Genomic DNA, 18,579 nt, shown 5'->3' with positions numbered 1-18,579 from the left:
ATGGCCCCAAGGAACCGTTAATTCAGTTTCTGTCTGTTGATTTACCTATTCTGAATTTCATATTCAGAAAAACACACACACTAAAAACCAAACAACTAACAACAGAATGCAACAGATAAAACCCTCAATTGAAAAGAAAGTAGAAAATATTAAAAGGAGGAACACATTTAAATGAATCATAAGATTAAATGATAGGGTGCTAAATTTTAGTCTACCTGCATCTGCAACAATCCACCCTTTGATGCACTCTGCATGATAGCAAAGCTGTTCATTTACATACCTGGTCCACAGCTTAAGGGGCTTCACCAGGGGCTTCATCCATATGGATTTCCCATTCACTTTTTTTTAAAGCTGAAAGAGCTTTAAAATAAGTCAAAAGGGAAAACAAATGATATTACATTTTAATCTAACTATGTCTGCCATATCAACTTTACAATGTTCTCTGATAGCAGAGAGATTCACAGCCCTTCACTATGATCGGAGGGGAGTCACTGGAGCCTTAATCCATGCGTGGCTCCTACAGATGGATTTGGGGCTTCCACTCTCATCTAAAGCCTTCTTTCTGCAAACCAGGTGTTCACAATCTATGCTCTCCTCGATCTGGATGATATTATTTACAATCCTTAGATCACACAGGCTGATGAGCTTCTTCCACAGGGCTTTTAAGACCTCAGAGAATATTCTTTCTGACAGCCAGGCACCATTTAGTTTCTTCACCACACTTTGCTGTACCACCTATATCTTCTGTGCTTCCTTCATAAGGGCAAGCATCAAGCAGGGCCATGTCATAAGAACCAATTGTTCTTAGTTTGGGGCTAGAATTAGTGCAATCCCCAAATCCACTCATATGGTTCATGTATGTCTCTGGTTCACCCTAGAGCAGTGGTTCTCAAGCTTCTTAATACCGTGACCCTTTAATACAGTTCCTCATGTTGTGGTGACCCCCAACCATAAGATTTTGTTGCTACTTCATAACTGTAATTTTGCTACGGTTATGAATCGGTGACCCCTGAGAAAGGGTTGTCCGACTCCCGTGAAAGGGTCGTCCGACCCCCAAAGGGGTTGTGATCTACAGGTTGAGAACCGCTGCCCTAGAGAGATTATTGTCAATTTATGTTCGAGAATATTATCATCCCCCTAGGGTACCATTTTCACTGCCATCAAGTCAATTTGGACTCATAGCCACCCTACAAGGGCAGGTTGAACGGACCCTGTGAGTCTCTCAGCCTGCATATCTCAAGAAGATGGCTGTTTTCAGTCAATCTTCTTAAATTTGAGACTGGTTTCACAAACTTGATTTTTTTTCTATTCTGATTAGATCATTGTAGTCCACTTAGAGAATCAGTGAATCTTTCCTGCTTTGGTTATATGAATAACCACTGTGGTTAAGTCCTAAACAGTATTTGTTTTTCGAAGGTCCTCTAGGCTTGCCCTTCAATCATTTAGGATGTTGTAAGGCGAGAGGAGACTCTAACACTATCTATGCATGGGCGTTTTCTCTTTACGAGGGGGGGGGGGTTCCTTTCTTTGGGTCAGTGAGTTACAATCGATTTGAGTGCCCTTGAATTGATCAGAGCTGATAACTTACTGATCGACCCGTGGAGTTGAGTAACCATCCTAAGATTTCTTTTATTGTTTCTTCAGAGGCAATAAACCACAGACCTAACAATTTTTCAGCACACAGCAGCTCTCTAAAGGAGGGAAAACTGGGCAAGGGTCAGGAATGATGGACCAAAGCCCTATCATCTCTTAAAACATGTCTTAAAAAATAAAAACGAAAACATGTGTCACGGTGAGGCCTCGGGTCACAGTTCCCATTCTCCTCCGCACCGAGAGAGCACCTCCGGAGAAAACACTTCCTTCCTGCAGCCACAGGCATTGCTACTAGGAAGTGAACTTGGGCCGGAGCAAAGGCAGCCTGTGACACCCCAGTCGGGAAGCAGAGAAGGCCAAGAGAACGTGGCGTACGGACGTCTCTCAAAGCCTCTCCCATTGGACGAGACGGCAGAGGTCCCGCCCCTTCTGCCTGAGGGTGGAGCACGACGCCCCGCCTCCAATCAGGCGCTCTCCCAGGGACCCGGCTGGCTGGCAGGGCGGGGCGAGAGGCCCGGGGACGTGGGGGCGGGGCGGAGGGAGGAAGGGAGGGGTCACGTGCGGCAGGCGGGCCGAGGTCACGTGACGGGGCGCCGTGGCGGAGGGAGCCGGGACTGGGAGTTCTCCTGAGGCGAGCGGAGTGAAGTGGGGGGGACGCGGCGGTGGCGGTGCTGACAATGGTGAGTGCTCGGCGGCCGCGCGTTCGCCTCCCGACCTCGGCCCTGGAGCGCGCGGCGGGACGTCCAACGGCGGGCCCGGCGTCGCGGCCGGGAGCGCGAGGAGCGAGTGGGCGAGCCAGGCAGGCAGCGGGGTTAGGCCTGCTGGCCACCCCGGGGTCGAGGAAGAGCGGGCGGCGCCGCTTCTTTCCGGTGTCCGCGAGGCCCGAGCACCTGCCGGCGGCGGTGCGCCCCCCCGGGCCATGTCGGAGCCTGTGCCCGCCTTTCTGAACCGGCTCTGGGGACCCTTGCTGGACGCTCGGACCCCGGCCCCGCGGGGGCGCACCGCCGCCTGCCCCTCCAAGGTAGCGAGTCCTCTCCGGTCAGCCTCGCTTCCCCCCAGGTGGGGTGGCCCGGGAGCCCGCCAGTTCCGGACTCGGGAGAACTTGGCCACTCTTGGCCACGGTGTCACGAGCCTGGTAAACTCTGCTTTTTTACAGCCTGGATTTGGTGACATTCTGGGATTCGATGTCCCTAGTTCCAGCTTGATGTGGACACTTGTAGAGTGGGCGGAAAAAGGACGTTGGAAGGGGAGACTCTTAACTCCAAAGACACCAGTTTTGTGGCTGCGTTGTAAAGCATTGACTCTCATTTCATCCCCCAAGCCATTTTTTATGAACTGAACGCTCTGGGGTGTTGAAATGGCCTGGGCAGCAGAGGAGAGGGGGAGGTCCGAGTCCTGCTCACTACACTCAAAGGGAAGCACAGCGTGGATATGGTGGCGCTTCCCCCTGTCGATAGTCACCTCTGGACTGGGTCCCTTTTGAGGCATTTTATTTTACTCACAGTGTCGTCTTTTAGCAAGAATACGTTGAGCGCCTACTATTTGCTGTCTTAGACTATTACTTGCGTCCCCAGCGCTCACTAATTCTTTAAACTATTTGAGACTTTGGACTAAAGGCCAAGCTGGGTTTATTTAAAATAAAAATAAAGTGAATTTAACTTTTAAAGCCCCCAAATCCTGTTATTTTAATTTTAAAAAGTCGGCAAACTTGTACAATGTTAACGTAGCCTTTCTCCTGGCATACCCCTCCCTCTTTTTCTTTTAGCAAATAATTACTTAGGTATGCCCAGGGATCGTGAGCAGATTCTAACAGCATTTGCTCCTTTGCGGTTTGCAGTGGGGAGTGGGAGGGGGAAATAAATGGTATCATTCATTTACTTATTGTGCAGTTATTTCTTTAATGTGTCACTTACAATTGTGGTAAATACTTAAGCAGGAAGTATTGGGGGATCCTGCCTGCGAAGTTAAGAAAGACTTCTTTAATTGACTATCAGTTGTAAAGAAAAACACCTGAAATGCTCTTCTACGTACTATGATTACTACTTTTCTTAAGCGTTTTTCATCATGTTCAAGGGCATTTCTTATTTTCCAGTTACTCATCAAGCATAAACCAAATTTGAAAGCTTTAAAACTTTGAAACGGAAATAAATATGTCCGACTATTTGCTGTTTCATTGCTCGTGTATGGGCTAAGTGTATAAATTTTAAGAGTCTTCCATCCCAATCAGAGTTGCATTTCTTTACCTCCATTGGACTTTTTTTGAAATTTCTTTAGTGAGGGCTAAAAAGTTTCTTGTCTTTTTGTCCAATGTCTACATGTGATTTTGCTGGGGACTGATGCTCAAAATTGGGTTTATGAATTTTATGAAAAACTGTAAATGAACTTAGATGGTTTAGGTTGAGAGTAGACAACTATACAAACAATTGCTACAATATTTATTTCAAAGCTACCTAAGATATTTTTCACCTATATTGCTTAGTACTGCTCCCGAAACCTCATTTGGAATGCTCACGTGAAGGTGCGTCTTCTGAAAGGACTGAGTAGAATGGTCTTTGTACGTAAAATAAAGTTTTCCAAACTGCTTTTTTTAACTTCAGCAGGTTTGCATTACAATATCTTAACTCTCTTCACAGATTTTATTACTTTTCCTAGTGCTTACCATTCTGACAATTCTGTATTTTACTTCCTCTTTACATATAAAAGAGAAATATAGTTTGATAGTGAACAACAATTGAATAAAGATTAAATTTCATGGTTATTTGAAATGACAGAAGATGCATAGCCATCTAGAATTTTTTTAGAAAGCGAGACTTTAGGTCATGATTTTTTTTTTCTTTGAACTCTTTTGAAGGAAAATAAAGACTAAAGGCAAATAAAGACTAAAGGCTGTTTTCTCAGATTCCGCCCCCCCTTCCATTGTTTTTTTACATGTAAAATATCAGTTTTCTGTATGTTTTAAGTACAGTAAATAGTTCATTTTTTAATGTGTTCTAATGTAGAAAATCTGATGTTATCCATGTTTAATTCTCGTGGTATAATCTTGTTAAGGTACTGTGTTTGGTTTATTATCTAACCTATTTCTCTTCTTTATATGTTTGTTATCTCAGACTTTTTAAATGCTTGTCCCAGAAGGAGCCCCAAAGGTATAGTGGTTATATATTGGGCAGGTAACCACAAAGTCAGCAGTTTGAAACCACCTGCTTCTCTTCAAGAGGGAGAATGAGGCTTTCTACTCCCATACAGAGCTTTCTACTCCCAGAAACCCACAGGGGCAGTTTTACCTTGTCCTTTAGGCTCACTATGAGTCTGCATTGACTCAGTGGCATTGAGTTTTTGTTTTTGTTTGATCTCTCCCAACTTTAGTGTTTTGTTTTTTTTTGACATACTCTTATTGGGGACTCTCACATCTCTTATCACAATCCATACATTCCTCTCCAGTGTGTCAAACACATTTGCACATATGCTGCCATCGTTTTCTTTGTCTTTTTTAAATCAGGAAGTTCAATTTTTATTTGGTGGGTACAAGTGAGGCAGCGCAGGGCTACCAAGGCCTTCATGAACGCAGGACCCGTCACTTGTCCAAGGGGCCACAGTGAGGGATGTACTCGACTCTACAGCCATCCGGGATGAGGCGCTTCTCAGCCACCATATGCTCAAACTCATCAGCATTCAACTTGGTGAAGCCCCATGTCTTAGAGATGTGGATCTTCTGGCGCCCAGGGAACTTGAACTTGGCCCTGCTTAAGGCCTCAATCACATGCTACTTGTTTTGAAGCTTGGTACGGATGGACATGATAGCCTGGCCAATGTGGACTCTAACCACCGTGCCTTGGGGTTTCCCCAAAGCACCTCGCATCCCAGTTTGCAGCCTAGTTTAGAGAGAGCAGAAATTAGCCAGGCCAGAAGCATTGAAAGGCAGCAAAAGATTGTCTCCAAGGTCCCTTAGGGCAGAGGCTTGCTGTTTGCAGCCACTGCACACCACACCCCCCCAGGAGGAGGATGGTTGGTTTAATTGGCTGCAGAGCATTCTCTCTGAGCCCCTAATACCAGCTTCCCCCAACTGTACTGTGTGATAATGTTGAAAGTAAGTATACTGAAATAGATCATGCATACAAAACATGAGTATAGTACACTGTTTTTACATGGGTTTTTTAATGTTCAGGATTTTTTTAGCATTCATATAATAAATTATAAACAATCAGTATGCTGTGTTAAGTTCAAGTTTGATTTCCTCCCCTCCGAGGTTGGACTTCTTCAAATGCTCTCATTTGAATGACCTTTTATAGAAATGAACTTAAACATCTTTATTTCTTAAGCAGTTGGTGTCTTACTATAGTAAGTATAGAAAAAGTGCAGTAAACCCCAAATATATAATCATCATAATTAGTAACAGCCACTTGTGTTCCACCGAAAATGGCTGTTTCTTGCCGGGGCCCTCCCCAAAGTGGCTCCTTGGGACTAGAGAGATACTGAATCTCCAGATGGTTGCCTGCAGCCTGGTGCTGTGGAGGTCCGCCAAAAAATGCAGAGGTTGACCAACCACAGAAGAAATAGACAAACCTAAAGGACACGCCAATGAGCTCCGTACACCAGTGTAGATTCCAGAGAGATGTATTTGTTCAACCCAACATTTCGACCATAATGATTTAGAAAGTTTTCAAATAAAGGGTACAGGGCAAATGGGGGGAAATGAAAAAAAAAAAAAGAAATAGACAAACCGACTCCTTTCATGACCTTGTTCCCCTTATTACAGGAATTTTTAAGAATGGTGTTTGAATTCTCAAATTGATATTAAACTCATTGTAAAGCACAATTGTTTTATTATAACATTTTATAAAACTCAGCCTATCATTTGCACATAGCCTGGGAAGTGTCATTGGCTTGCCTGGTTTTACTCTGGCACTTGAGCACAGGACAGAGACGGAGCCCACACGTCTTGACTATGCCTAGACTTGCTGCTGCACCAGGGCTCATTTCCTAGGGGAGCTTCCTTATCAAATGTTTCATAGAAAAGCTCTTTTTTTGTGTGTATTCGTTTTTTATTATTAGGGCAGTATATGTTTTATTAAAAATGAATTTAATAACCTACCACCACCTAATTCACAATAAAAAGTATTTTAAAAAATGAATTTAATGCCTTTTTTTCCTGACTGCTGAGACATAGTCATTATGCCTTGAGCTGCTATCCCCAGAGTCATCAGTTCAAAACCACCAGCTGCTTCAGGGAGAAAGACTGGGCTTTCCTCTCCCATGAAGAGTTACAGTCTGAGAAACTCACAGGGGCATGTTCTGTCCTGTCAAAGGAGGTTGCTGTGAGTCAGCATGGACTAGATGCCAGTGAGCGCACACTTCTTATGCTTTGGATCTTCAGCGATAGATAATCAAAGGACAAAGTATTCTCATGGAATTTGCCATTCATTTGGGGAGTCAGATGCCAAATAAGCACACAAATTGTAATTTATGAAGTAAAACTGCTTTATAAAGTTTTAGGTGTTGTGACACCTAATTTCCATTGAGAAATTAGGGAAACCTAGTTTGGAGAACCTAGTTTCCTTTGAGAAGTCAGGGAAAACTTCTGGTTTTGGTAAGTCAGACTGACTCTGAAGCGTGAATTCACTAGATTACAGATATTTATCATGACTCTAGGACCAAAGAAGAGACACTGGCAATTTTGGCCAACTTGATTGAAGTAAACAGTACGACAGCAAAGTGCAGACTTGATAAATTGCCACAGAATTAACACGCTCGGGGTCAAGTGCTCAACTCAAACACTACCTGCCAGTGCCTGGAAGCCTCCGGGTGCTTTCAACCACTTTGTGACTTTGAACAACACCCTGCAGGGCACCTGTGTTTCACTTTCTACAAACAAAATCAAATGCATACAGGGTTTATTGTTTTGGTATGTGGCATCTTTCACTCAATGTTATGTGTGTGAGATTTAGCCATATTATTTGTGGTTTATCTTACTCCTATTGCTTATTAGTATTTTTATTTTATGAATATATACCAACACATATGTCCATCTTGTTAACGGATATTTAGATTTATCCATTTGGGGGCTATGATGAATAATTCTACCCTGAACATTCTTAGACTTACCTCCTTGTTCATGTGTGTAAGAGTTTCTATAAGGCATATACTTCCAGAATGATTATTTTTAAAGTAATTCTAGTTTATATTCTTAGTAACCTATGGAAGAAAATTTTAAACATGGAAAGATATGATTAGATTTGCAGTTTTAAAAGATCAGCATGATTGTTGTATATAAAAAATAGTAAAACTTACTGCCATCAAGTCAATTCCAACTCATAGTGACCCTATAGAACAGGCTCAAATTGTCCCTGTGAGTTTCTGAGACTGTAACTCTTATGGGAGCAGGTAACCTCATCTTTCTCCTTTGGAGCAGCTAGTGGTTTTGAACTGTTGAACGTGAGATTAGCAGCCCAGTACGTAACCCACTATGCCACCAGAGCTCATGATTGTTGTATAGATAGGGCAGGTAAAAAATGGATGTTGGAAGGCTCTAGAAGAGCCTATTTTCTTTGTAAATTAAAAGAAAACAAAAACAAACCCTTCCCAGAAAACTAGCTTTCCTTGGTGACAAAAGTAACCCAGAACTACCCAACCAAACATATTGCCATCAAGTTGATTCCAACCCGTAGTGACCCAATAGAACAGAGTAAAACCAACTCCAAAGGGTTTCCCAGACTGAGGAGCAGTTGGTGAGTTTGAACCACCAGTCTTGTGGCTATCAGTCCATTGCTTAACACAGAGGACCATCGGGCCCTTGCTGAATCTGATATAAGGTTTAAGTCTTGACCATTCCACCAGTGTACAGCAAACGCCTCTTAGTGGAGGGGGCTGTCTGGTTATGATGTTGAATAGGGTTCAGTGGAGCTTCTAGACTAAGGCTGACTAGGAAGAAAACCAAAAACCAAACCCAGTGCCATCAGTCTAATTCCTATTGATCAACTTCTGAAAACCAGCCAACGGAAGCCCTATTGATTATGGAATATGTCCTGCAACTGATCATGGACAAGGTGCAGGACCTTGCAGTGGGTCATTCTGCTCTACATGTGGTCACCATGAGTCCAGAGGCTGATTCCAAAGGCGCTAACAACAACATTCAGTATCAACAGCATTGTTAGTGGATTCTGTTTTATTACCAAACTGTGCTGTAGCATTGGTAAACAACTATTCCTTGCTCCTTATTAATCTCTATCATGTGGGATATACGGAACAAAGCTTTTAAATTTTCTTAGGAAAAACTTATTAGTCCTGTTGATTGTGGAGCCAGTTTTACTCCAAAGACTTGTACAATGTAGCACATCCTGTTCAGGCCTGTTCTATTAGACCTTTACAGTGAGTAATACATTCTGAGACTGGATTTTCTATAAGTAGTTTGAATTGATAGCGTGAGTTCTGCTATCTGTGACAGTACCTCATAGAAGTAGACTAATGATAATTTCAAATCCATTAATTAAAATTAACTTCTTAGATTTCTGGTGTATGTTTTTATTTGCTTTAGAGTGGTTACCCATGGAAGAGATAGAAATTATGGTATGTTTAAATTAGTTTTGATGTAAAAGTTGATAGAAATTTATATCATTCCATTGGGGATAGGAATTCTTTTGATTCTATTGGGGACTGACGAACTTGTAGTCTATTTAACTGTAGGTCACAGGTATTTACATTTGAATTATAAACTGTACTGACTGGCTAAACCTGATAATTAAGAGCATATTCCTTTCATTTCAGAGTTTTCTTGGAGGCTTTTTTGGTCCCATTTGTGAGATCGATGTTGTTCTTAATGATGGGGAAACCAGGAAAATGGCGGAAATGAAAACTGAAGATGGCAAAGTAGAGAAGCACTATCTCTTTTATGACGGAGAATCCGTCTCAGGAAAGGTACGTCTTGTTTGGGGAGTGCCTGCAGGTAGGACTGAAAATCAGTCATCCTATGGGTCTCTGTTGATTTTAAATTTGAGTGTTCTCACCAGTGATGAGAATAATTTTTTCTTAAAGGTCAACTAAATTCCTGATTCATTAGCAAATTCACAGGAATAATGATTAAACCTGCAAGGCTCTCAGAGGCAGAGTGTCTTTACTCTTGAAATTACATGCAAAATTTGCTTGTTTGTGACTGCTTACCTACCGTATATACTTGTGTATAAGCCGAGTTTTTCAGCGCACACACACCCTCCCCCCAGGTAACGGGAAGAGTGCCGTTATCTCGCCATTGATTGCTGTGTTTCTCCACTGTTCATTCAAAGCCCCGCTGACACTGCAGGGCTTTGAATGTTTGTTTATTCACATCTAACCAATCAGAGCCATCCTATGACGTGTATCTTTGAATAAGCCTTTTAAAGACTGTGTGGGAAGGATGTGGCATGAATGAATGTCATCTGGTCAAGCCCGACTAACAAAAGGAGGAAATCTCATGAAGTCTGACATAGAGTCAATAGCAAAGTGGGTTCGAGATGCATGGGAAGACATTCCAGAAGACATGGTGTGACGTGCCTTCCAGAAATGTAGTATTAGTAATGCTATGGATGGCAGTGAAGAGTGCGCTTTGTATGAAAATGACAGCAGTGATGGTGATGACAGCGATCTCAGTGAGGACAGCGTCTATGATGACCTCACACCAGCTGAAGCTCTGCATTGAGATACGGATGATGATGAGGAATCCAGTTTTGAAGGATTTTAACTCTACATTTTAGCTGGGTTGCTGATTGAGCTTAGGGAATAGTACTCTTAAGGTATCATTGTTGATACCTTATTGTTTTTGTTGAACCTATTTTCCACTTACTGTGCTGGTTTACTAATGTTAAATGACTTGTCCTTTTATTTATGTTTTTAATTTAAAATAAGTATTTAAATACATTACCCACAGATGTCTCAATTTTTAGTAATTTTATTTTCATTTGTTTTGATTATTGAAACTCACCAATAGCTTCTGCATTTTTCACCCTAGGTTTATACTCGAGTCAATCAGTTTTTCTGGTTTCCCAGGTAATAATTAGGTACCTCGGCTTACACTCGGGTCGGCTTATATTCGAGTATATACGGTATACATCGCCAGGCAATTTCTCCATTGTGGCTGTGATCCACCCAGAGTTTGTTCCTCTTTAACATGAAGCTTACTTGTTGAGGTTGCTTTCTCAACGGTTCTTTCTGTCTCCACCTAGTAGAGGACTTACCTACTTTTGGAATGTGTTTAGAGGTAGTCGGATGTATGAGGATGAGGGGGCTTCAAAAAGCTCATGGAAAAGCTCCATTATCTTTTGTTTTTATTTCTCCATGAACATTTTGAAGTGTTCTCGTATTTATAATACCTTCTGTAGAACTTAATTTCTTCCTTTTCCTTATCCTGTTGTCTGGAAGACTATTCTACCTTAAGTAATAGAACCAGTGTAGAGTTTTAAATTGTAATATCATAGATAAATTCAAGCCATAAAAATTTGAAATAATTTTAAAATATAAAATATTAGAATTTTACACTCCAACTTAATACACAAGGTAGTTTGGAGCACAAGCACAAAAATGAGATCTTTTGGAGTGTTTTCTTCTAATCTCACTGTCAATTAGTGTTTAGATGCTTGCAGTGTATTACCCTCCCTGGCGGTCTAATTATGTCAGTCATTTTGTACCCAAAGTGGTACATTGTTTTGCATAAAATTTGTTGTTTTATATTGTAGGCCTGTAATGCTTAAGAAATTACTCATTTTAATCTCTAGTAGACATTCCTGGTATGAGGAAGTCAGATTGCTCTGTGATCACAGCGGAGGACACTGCTGGACCGGGGAGCGATAAGGGACTTCTCTGCAGTGTAATCCGAGTGTGGTTCGGGGTTACCGCTACTGACAGTTAACATTTACCCTGAGCCACACTCGCGATTACCGCCAGGGAGGTTACGCATAACATTTCCCTACTTTGAGATATTTAAATAGTTTGTGTTTTCACACTGCTTATGGTGCTTTACCATATATATATATGTTAATACTTTTATATGGATCATATTTTCTCTAGAATAAGACATGAACGTTTTAAATTTCATGGTATTTATTACTAAATTACTTTCTGAAAAATCTGCATCAATTTACATATCCACCACTAAATGCCTTGTTTGACTTACTTAAGACTGTATAGGATCACTTAAAAAATTGTTTTTAAAAGTTTTTGTGAATTGGTAAAGGTTTATAGAACAGATCCGTTTTCCATTTACTAATTCATGTGCATTTTGTTTGCCATTGATTTCCGTCTTTATCATTTCAGCATCACTCATCCCACGTCCTCTCTATGTTTCCTGTGTCCATTCATCCTCGTTTCCCAACCCTTCTGAACTTTGTCATTGGGTAATGCTGCTATTCTCAAAAGGCTGCTTATTTTAGAGTGTGCCTGCCTCGCTAATGTAATTGTTCCCCATGTAAACATGGCAGTGTGTGGCTGAGAATTGATCCAGGGGAATGAGCTCTTTTCCAGACGTGAAGGGTGACTAAGGGTCCTAGTCTCAGGAGTTTCATTAGTCTCTCAAATATCACTTTTGATTTTATATTGTGAGGCAAAATGGCCTTATTTTAATTTTCATTTCTTTGGTTGCAGGATAGATTGAGCTTGGTGTATTAATCCTTTGAGTTACTCACATTATTTAGAACCTTTTCCATATTGCCTACTGGGGTCTTATTAATGTTTCATCTGAAACAAAGTTTAACAACTTTTTTTTGTGCTCTAGGTGCAAGCTTACAGAGCCAAGTTTTCCATTCAGTAGTTAGTATGAAACTGCTGTGACATTGATTGTACTCTCCACAGTGTGTCGGCCTGCTCCCTGTGTCCACTCAAGATGCCTGGTGTCTATTCCTTTTGTCCTTTTGTCCCAGATTTTCTACCCCTTCCTGGCTTCTCATTTTTGCTTTGGAACCAATATTGTCCTTTGATCTTGTATGAGTGAATGCTTTAAGGAAGAGTTCCTCTGTTCCTTATAGGTGGTGGTGTTTGTTTTGTGGACCTGTCTTTTGTTTGGCTGAAAGGTGGTCTTCAGGAATGGCTTTAGTTGGTTCCAGGTCATAAGTGCCATAGCCTCTGGGGTGAGACAACTTTTTGTTTTCAGTTTTATTTCCCTAATATCCTTTCTTGGAAGAGCTGGTGTGAAATAGAAGAAAGCTAAAGGAGACCAGACAAAATAATCAAAAGACACAATCATAGGTAAAATGAAAGGAGAGTAAAGAAAGTTGGTTAATGTGCTTGGAGACTGGGCTGGGGAGAGGATAAGGGTTCTGATGAAGTCTTCTCAGGCATTCCTCTGCCGATATCTTTTCATTCAATTTCCCCTTGGTGAGGCAAAGGAGTGAAATCGCTCCCTGATAGGTTGTAAGCTCTTGAAGACCAGGATATCAGTGCATGGTTCTACATAAGATGCGTGATTATTTAATTGACTCTTTGTAAATATTTAGTGAGAAAGACAGGGTTTTCTACTTCCATAAGGAGTTAGAGTCCACCATATCTCCATCAAGGGTTCATGAGGGAGGGGAAGCAGGAAGGGAGGGGAAAATGAGCTGATACCAAGGCCTCAAGTAGAAAGCAGATGTTTTGAGATTGAGGGCAACAAATGTACAGATGTGCTTGACACAATGGATTGTGATGAGTTGTATGAGCCCCCAATAAAATGATGTGAAAAAAAAGAGTGATAGTCTTGGAAATCCACAGGGTCAGTTCTGCCCTGCCCTGTGAGGTTTTAGACCCCTGGCAGTGAGAGGGAGTGCACACCATTCTCAATCTGGCTTAAAGTCATCAAGCAATTAAATGCTGCTGGATGATGCTTACAGGATAAATAAGGGAGGAGAGTAAAGGTTTAAGGTAAAACTGGAGTTACTTCCATGTGTTCTTAAAAATAGGGTTGCAGACTATATCTTTTGGAATTGTTAGAAATCATGCAGTCATAGTCAATAACCATTGGGTGCATTTTTTCAAATGATAAAATATATCAGGTAAATATTTTCTGTTGATCAGTTGTTGTTTTTTTTCACTATGCAACCCGCTTCAGTGCCTGAAGGCCATGGGGTAAAGCCAGGCAAGTGGTTCAGGGTGACAGTTTGCTTTGGCATGGGACACTGTGTGAGGCCCATGGGATCAGACCTGCCATAAATCCAAACCTATGCACAAGATATTACATCTTGAACCTGTTTGTTAATTATCCCGTTTTAAAAAATTTATTTTTTAATAAATTTATTGGGGGGCTCTTACAACTCATAAAACAATCCATAGATCAGTCATCAAGCACTTTTGTACATATGTTGCCATCATCATTTCCAAAATATTTTCTTTTTGATCATTTTAATGGGGGCTCTTACAGCTCTTATAACAATCCATACAAACATTGTGTCAAGCACATTTGTACCTATATTGCCATCATCCTTTTCAAAACATTTTCTTTCTACTTGAGCCCTTGGTATCAGCTCCTCATTTTTTTCTCTCTCCCCCACCCTCACTCCTTCATGAACCTTTGATAATTTATAAATTATTATTTTCTTATCTTACTCCGACTGCTATCTCCCTTCACCCATATTTCTGTTGTTTGTCCCCCTGGGTGGGTTGAGGAGGCGGTTATACATCGATCATTGTGATCGGTTCCCCCTTTTCCTCCCACCTTACCCCTACCCTCATGGTATCGCTGCTCACATTATTTTTTCTGAGGGCTTTATCTGTCATGGATTCTATGTGTCAAGAGCTCTTATCTGTACCAGTGTACATGCTCCAGTCTAGTCAGATTTGTAAGGTAGAACTGGGGTCATGATAGTGGGGGGAAGAAGCGTTAAAGAACTAGAGGACTATTGTGTGTTTCTTTGGTGCTGTACTGCACCCTGGCTGACTTGTCCCTTCCTTGTGACCCTTCTGTGAGATGTCTAATTGTCAACAGGTGGGCTTTGGGTTTCCACTCTGCCCTGTGCTCCCCCTTGCATCCATATGATTATTTGTTCCGGGTCTTTTGATGCCTGATCCCATCGATCCCATAATCACACAGGTAGTGTGCTTCTTCCATGTGGGCTTTGTTGTTCCCAGCTCGATGGCCACTTGTTTATCATCAAGACCCCGGACGCTATATCTTTTGATAGTTGGGCACCAGTAGTGTTCTTCACTGCATTTGCTTATGCACCCATTTTGACTTCAGCAGTTGTGTAGGGAAGGTGAGCATCACAGAATGCCAGGTTATCAGAACAAAGTGTTCTTGTATTGAGGGAGTTCTTACTTGAGTAGAGGCCCAATATCTGTCTGCTACCTTAATATTTAACATATATCTACATAAATCTATGTCCCTGTCATTAGATATAACTATATTTACATATATACATTCCTGTATTTAGACCTCTATAAATGTTCTTTGCCTCCCAGTCTTTCCTTTATTTCCTTTAACTTTCCTCCTGCCCCACTATCATGTTCGACCTTCATTTGGCTCTCAGTAATTCCTCTCGGGTACCTTATCCTTGATTAAGCCCCACCAGGCATTCTACGCCCTCCTTGCCATTGATTTTAGATCTCTTGTTGTTCCCTTTCCCCTGGGTTTGTTGCCTTGCTCCTTCTTTTCCCCCACCTCCCTCTCTCCCATGTCCTCCCTGACCCCAACTGTCAATCCTGTTGTTTTCTCCTCTGGATTGCTTATCCTGCCTCTCTTATATAGATAGACATGATCCTGAGTTGTTTCTATTAAAACTTTTTCCTTGTAAATTAAAACAAAACAATATAGAGCATATTTTCTTAAAACATCACTTTAAGTAGAACTTAAAAAAAAACACAACACAAAAATGAAGTAGAACTTTGTGAACCACCCATGGGTTCCAATCCAATCACAACCCCTTCCCTTCAACAGTAACCTCACAGCAATTTGAAGGAATTATTTTTTTCTCCTGCATTGCGTTTTCATGTGAAAATAAGTCTTCTTAAACTGTAGGTACTGCTGTGAAAATTATTCATTCTATAAATATGCTTGAGCAACTGTCAGCAGGCAGAGAATAAGAAAGGCCTTTTATTAGATCTCTAAAGCAAATAATCATTAATATTTTGTAATAAGATAGTTGGTAATTGATTCAAAGTGGTATGTCAATTTAGAAATCAAATTTTACTATTTGTTCCATTTATAAAAGATTTTTAATTATTTGACTTCAGATAGGGGGCAGATTGGCTTATGAAAAGTAAGAAACCTTGATTCAGATAGGGGGAAGATTGACCTGTGAAAAGTTAGAAACTTTGAAGTAACGATACTAGTGCCAAGTCACGTCCAGAGAACTGTGCATTGATCCTGTGCAAAAGAGAATGAGCGCTTATGCTGGTCTGAGATGGTAGGCGTTTATGGTGTAGCTGTTTTTTTTTTTGAGGAATAGTTTGATAGTACCGTTGTCATCATGAATATGAATCATGCTCTCTGTGCATCATGTCACACAATAATAATGTCCAAATATCTTGGCGTCTCTCTAAAAATGAACCCTGTAAGCGGCTGTTCGTTTGTTGATTACGTGTGTGTTGTAAACATAATCAAGAAGAGCTTCCCTCCCTGAAGGCAGCATTATTTAAGACATCTATAGCACATTGTATGTCTGATGTATGAGCTTTGAAACAGGTTTAACAGCTATAATATATATTTGTAGATTCTTCTTTTCTCAGCACTGTTTTTAAACATATATTTGCATATATGTAAGTATCTCCATATAAATTATTCCTGGAGGTAAAAATAGTCACAACAGTGGGAGGGAACCCCAGTAGATCCATGTAACTGAGTTACCATCAGCAGTGTCGATGGGCTGTGACCTAGATAGCCCTGAGAAGGGCACACAGCACTGCTGCGCTTTCTTGCCAGACATCGCCCGGGTCACGAGGAAACATCAGACACAGCCCTCTGCAAACTAATAAAAGCATTCTCACACATCAGCCAGCCAAGAGACATTTCAACAAATAGACTGCTTTCGTCTGTGCTTCATTGGTACAAATTAGGAACAGCTTTAATTACTGTCTGGCTTAGGAAACAGCTGGAAGTTCTGCTTGTTTTATTTCTGGTTCGAACCTAAAATTCAATTTGTTAGTGTTTGTGAAACTGCTAACAGATCTGATCGCATGGTGGGCTATCGGGTGGGTTGTGACTGCAAGGTTCGCGGTTTGGAACCACAGCCACCCCCTAGAGAAAGATGAGGTTTCCCGCTCCTGTGAACCCCGGGGCAGTTCTACTCTGTCATGCAGGGCTCCCCTGAGTCATTAGCGTAATATTTTTTCAAAGTCTAAAGAAGAAAGCAGAAATTACCTATAATCAGAAGTAACTGCTGTTGAGTATTTAGTGTCTATGGTTTTTATTTTATTTATTGATTCCTTTTTTTTGAGGTTGTCTATAGTTTTTAAACATAACGGGTTATATTTGTGTACAGTTCTGACCATGCTTCCTTCATGTAAAGTCATGCCTGTCTTCCATATCATTACAAATTATGTGACACTTATTTTAAACATTTAATAATCTTTCAAATGAATGTACCACAGTTTTCTTGTTCTTTGAGGTAACTAATTCATCCTGATTACAGAGGCGGATGCTGTAGGAGAGTGAATATTTTAATTAGGCCCTTGTTTTATTGGTCCTTAATTTGTAGGCTCTTTTGAGAAATATTGTTTGGAAGAAAAACTCTTTTAAGAGTCATGTTGCCAGTATTTATTAAAAAGTAAGCATTATAAGTATGCTGTTTTGTATGAGAAAAGATTATTAACTAATCCGTAAATGTTTAGAATGTTATTTTTATTGTGTACCTTCCAGAAACTTTTCACATTAAAAAATTATAAATTTCATGCTTCCATTTGGCCAATACATGAGTTCAGGAATTTTGAGATGGTATCTTTTTCTTCAGAAGCATGAATAAGATCAGTAATACTCAAATTGAATTTCAATTTTAGACATTGTATTTGCAGGACGAGTGACAGACTGGGCAGTATGCATTGCTTTTAAGGTCAAGATTTAGAACAACATGAGGATAGGTCGAAACATGTTACTATAAAGAGAATGAAATGCATTCAACATTTAAACAAATATATCAAAAAGCTGTTATTTTTGGAGCCCAGCCTCACCTAAAGGTGGTATTTCCACCTCCTTCAGCCTTTCCCAGAGGAATTCTTTGCTCTCTGATTTTCACCGTGTCAACATAGCAGTTTGGGCATCCTTGAGGGACTCAAATCATTTTGTCTTTAAATGTTCTTTGTGTTTGGGGAACAAAAAGAAGTGTAAAGGGGCAAGATCCGAGCTGTAGGGTAGATGAGAGAAGAGTTCCCGACAGTTATCCTAGGGTAGTTTTCACTAACCTCAAAGAATGAGCAAGTGAATTAGCACGATGGAAATAAATTCCCTGGTGCAACTTTCTTTTTTTTAACTATTGCAGATTTTAATTTTTAAGAACGTCTTTCTAATAACAACCTCATGATTGTCCTGTATCCTTCAAGAAAGTTTATCAGTTATCCATTGGAATATTAAAAAACAGCTGCCATAACCTTCTGGCTGATGTGGTCCAGTAGATCCCTTGGGCCTTTCAAAGACCATTTCTCTGCGGGAACCCTGCTGAGACTGAAAGGAGCTCTGCTGGCCTCACGGTTCCTGGGGGAGCTTGTCTGCAGCCTCAGCTGAGGGCAGGGGCGTGTTTAAATAGTCTTTGGGATCAAATCGATGCCTATGTTGACTGGAACTCTAGTAGCAATACTTTTTGACTAATTCTCATGTCTTTTTGTTATGAAAAACTATCTTTTAGGTCTGTTCTTGCAATTAATGACTACCTCCATTGTAAAATGCTATTAATAGCCATAAAATTGTTTTTGACTAGAAAACACATTTGAATACATTTTTCCCATTCTTGAATTGCGTCCTTTCACATTTTTCTAACCGTGAAGGATTTCTTTCTAACCAAGCAATTATATTAAGTGAATGTATGACTAATAGGTTCATTAATGGTTGTGTATAAATAAATTATAGTTTGG

The 18,579-nt window shown here is 40.7% G+C and overlaps 1 protein-coding gene, 1 non-coding gene and 1 pseudogene across 2 annotated transcripts in view; 1 reads left to right on the top strand and 2 right to left on the bottom strand.

Moving 5' to 3' along the window:
• The first annotated feature begins 2,143 nt into the window (after positions 1–2,143).
• VPS26A (VPS26 retromer complex component A) overlaps positions 2,144–18,579 on the top strand; it is a 39,094-nt gene continuing 22,658 nt past the window's right edge. The window contains exons 1-2 of the mRNA XM_075534631.1: positions 2,144–2,273; positions 9,352–9,501. Coding sequence (XP_075390746.1) covers positions 2,271–2,273; positions 9,352–9,501 — 153 coding nt within the window. The 5' untranslated portion in view covers positions 2,144–2,270. The remainder of the gene's footprint in view (positions 2,274–9,351; positions 9,502–18,579) is intronic.
• Positions 5,518–5,615, bottom strand: LOC142430057 (small nucleolar RNA SNORA70; annotated as a pseudogene).
• On the bottom strand, positions 13,614–13,748 carry LOC142430081 (small nucleolar RNA SNORA42/SNORA80 family). The gene has a single exon (XR_012780556.1). It is a non-coding gene; the product is annotated as a small nucleolar RNA SNORA42/SNORA80 family (small nucleolar RNA).

This window comes from Tenrec ecaudatus, chromosome 16 (genome assembly GCF_050624435.1).
Source record: "Tenrec ecaudatus isolate mTenEca1 chromosome 16, mTenEca1.hap1, whole genome shotgun sequence".
Taxonomy (NCBI): Eukaryota; Metazoa; Chordata; class Mammalia; order Afrosoricida; family Tenrecidae; genus Tenrec; species Tenrec ecaudatus.
The sequence above is the reverse complement of the archived record's forward strand: the minus strand, read 5'-3'. Positions and strand labels throughout refer to the sequence as shown.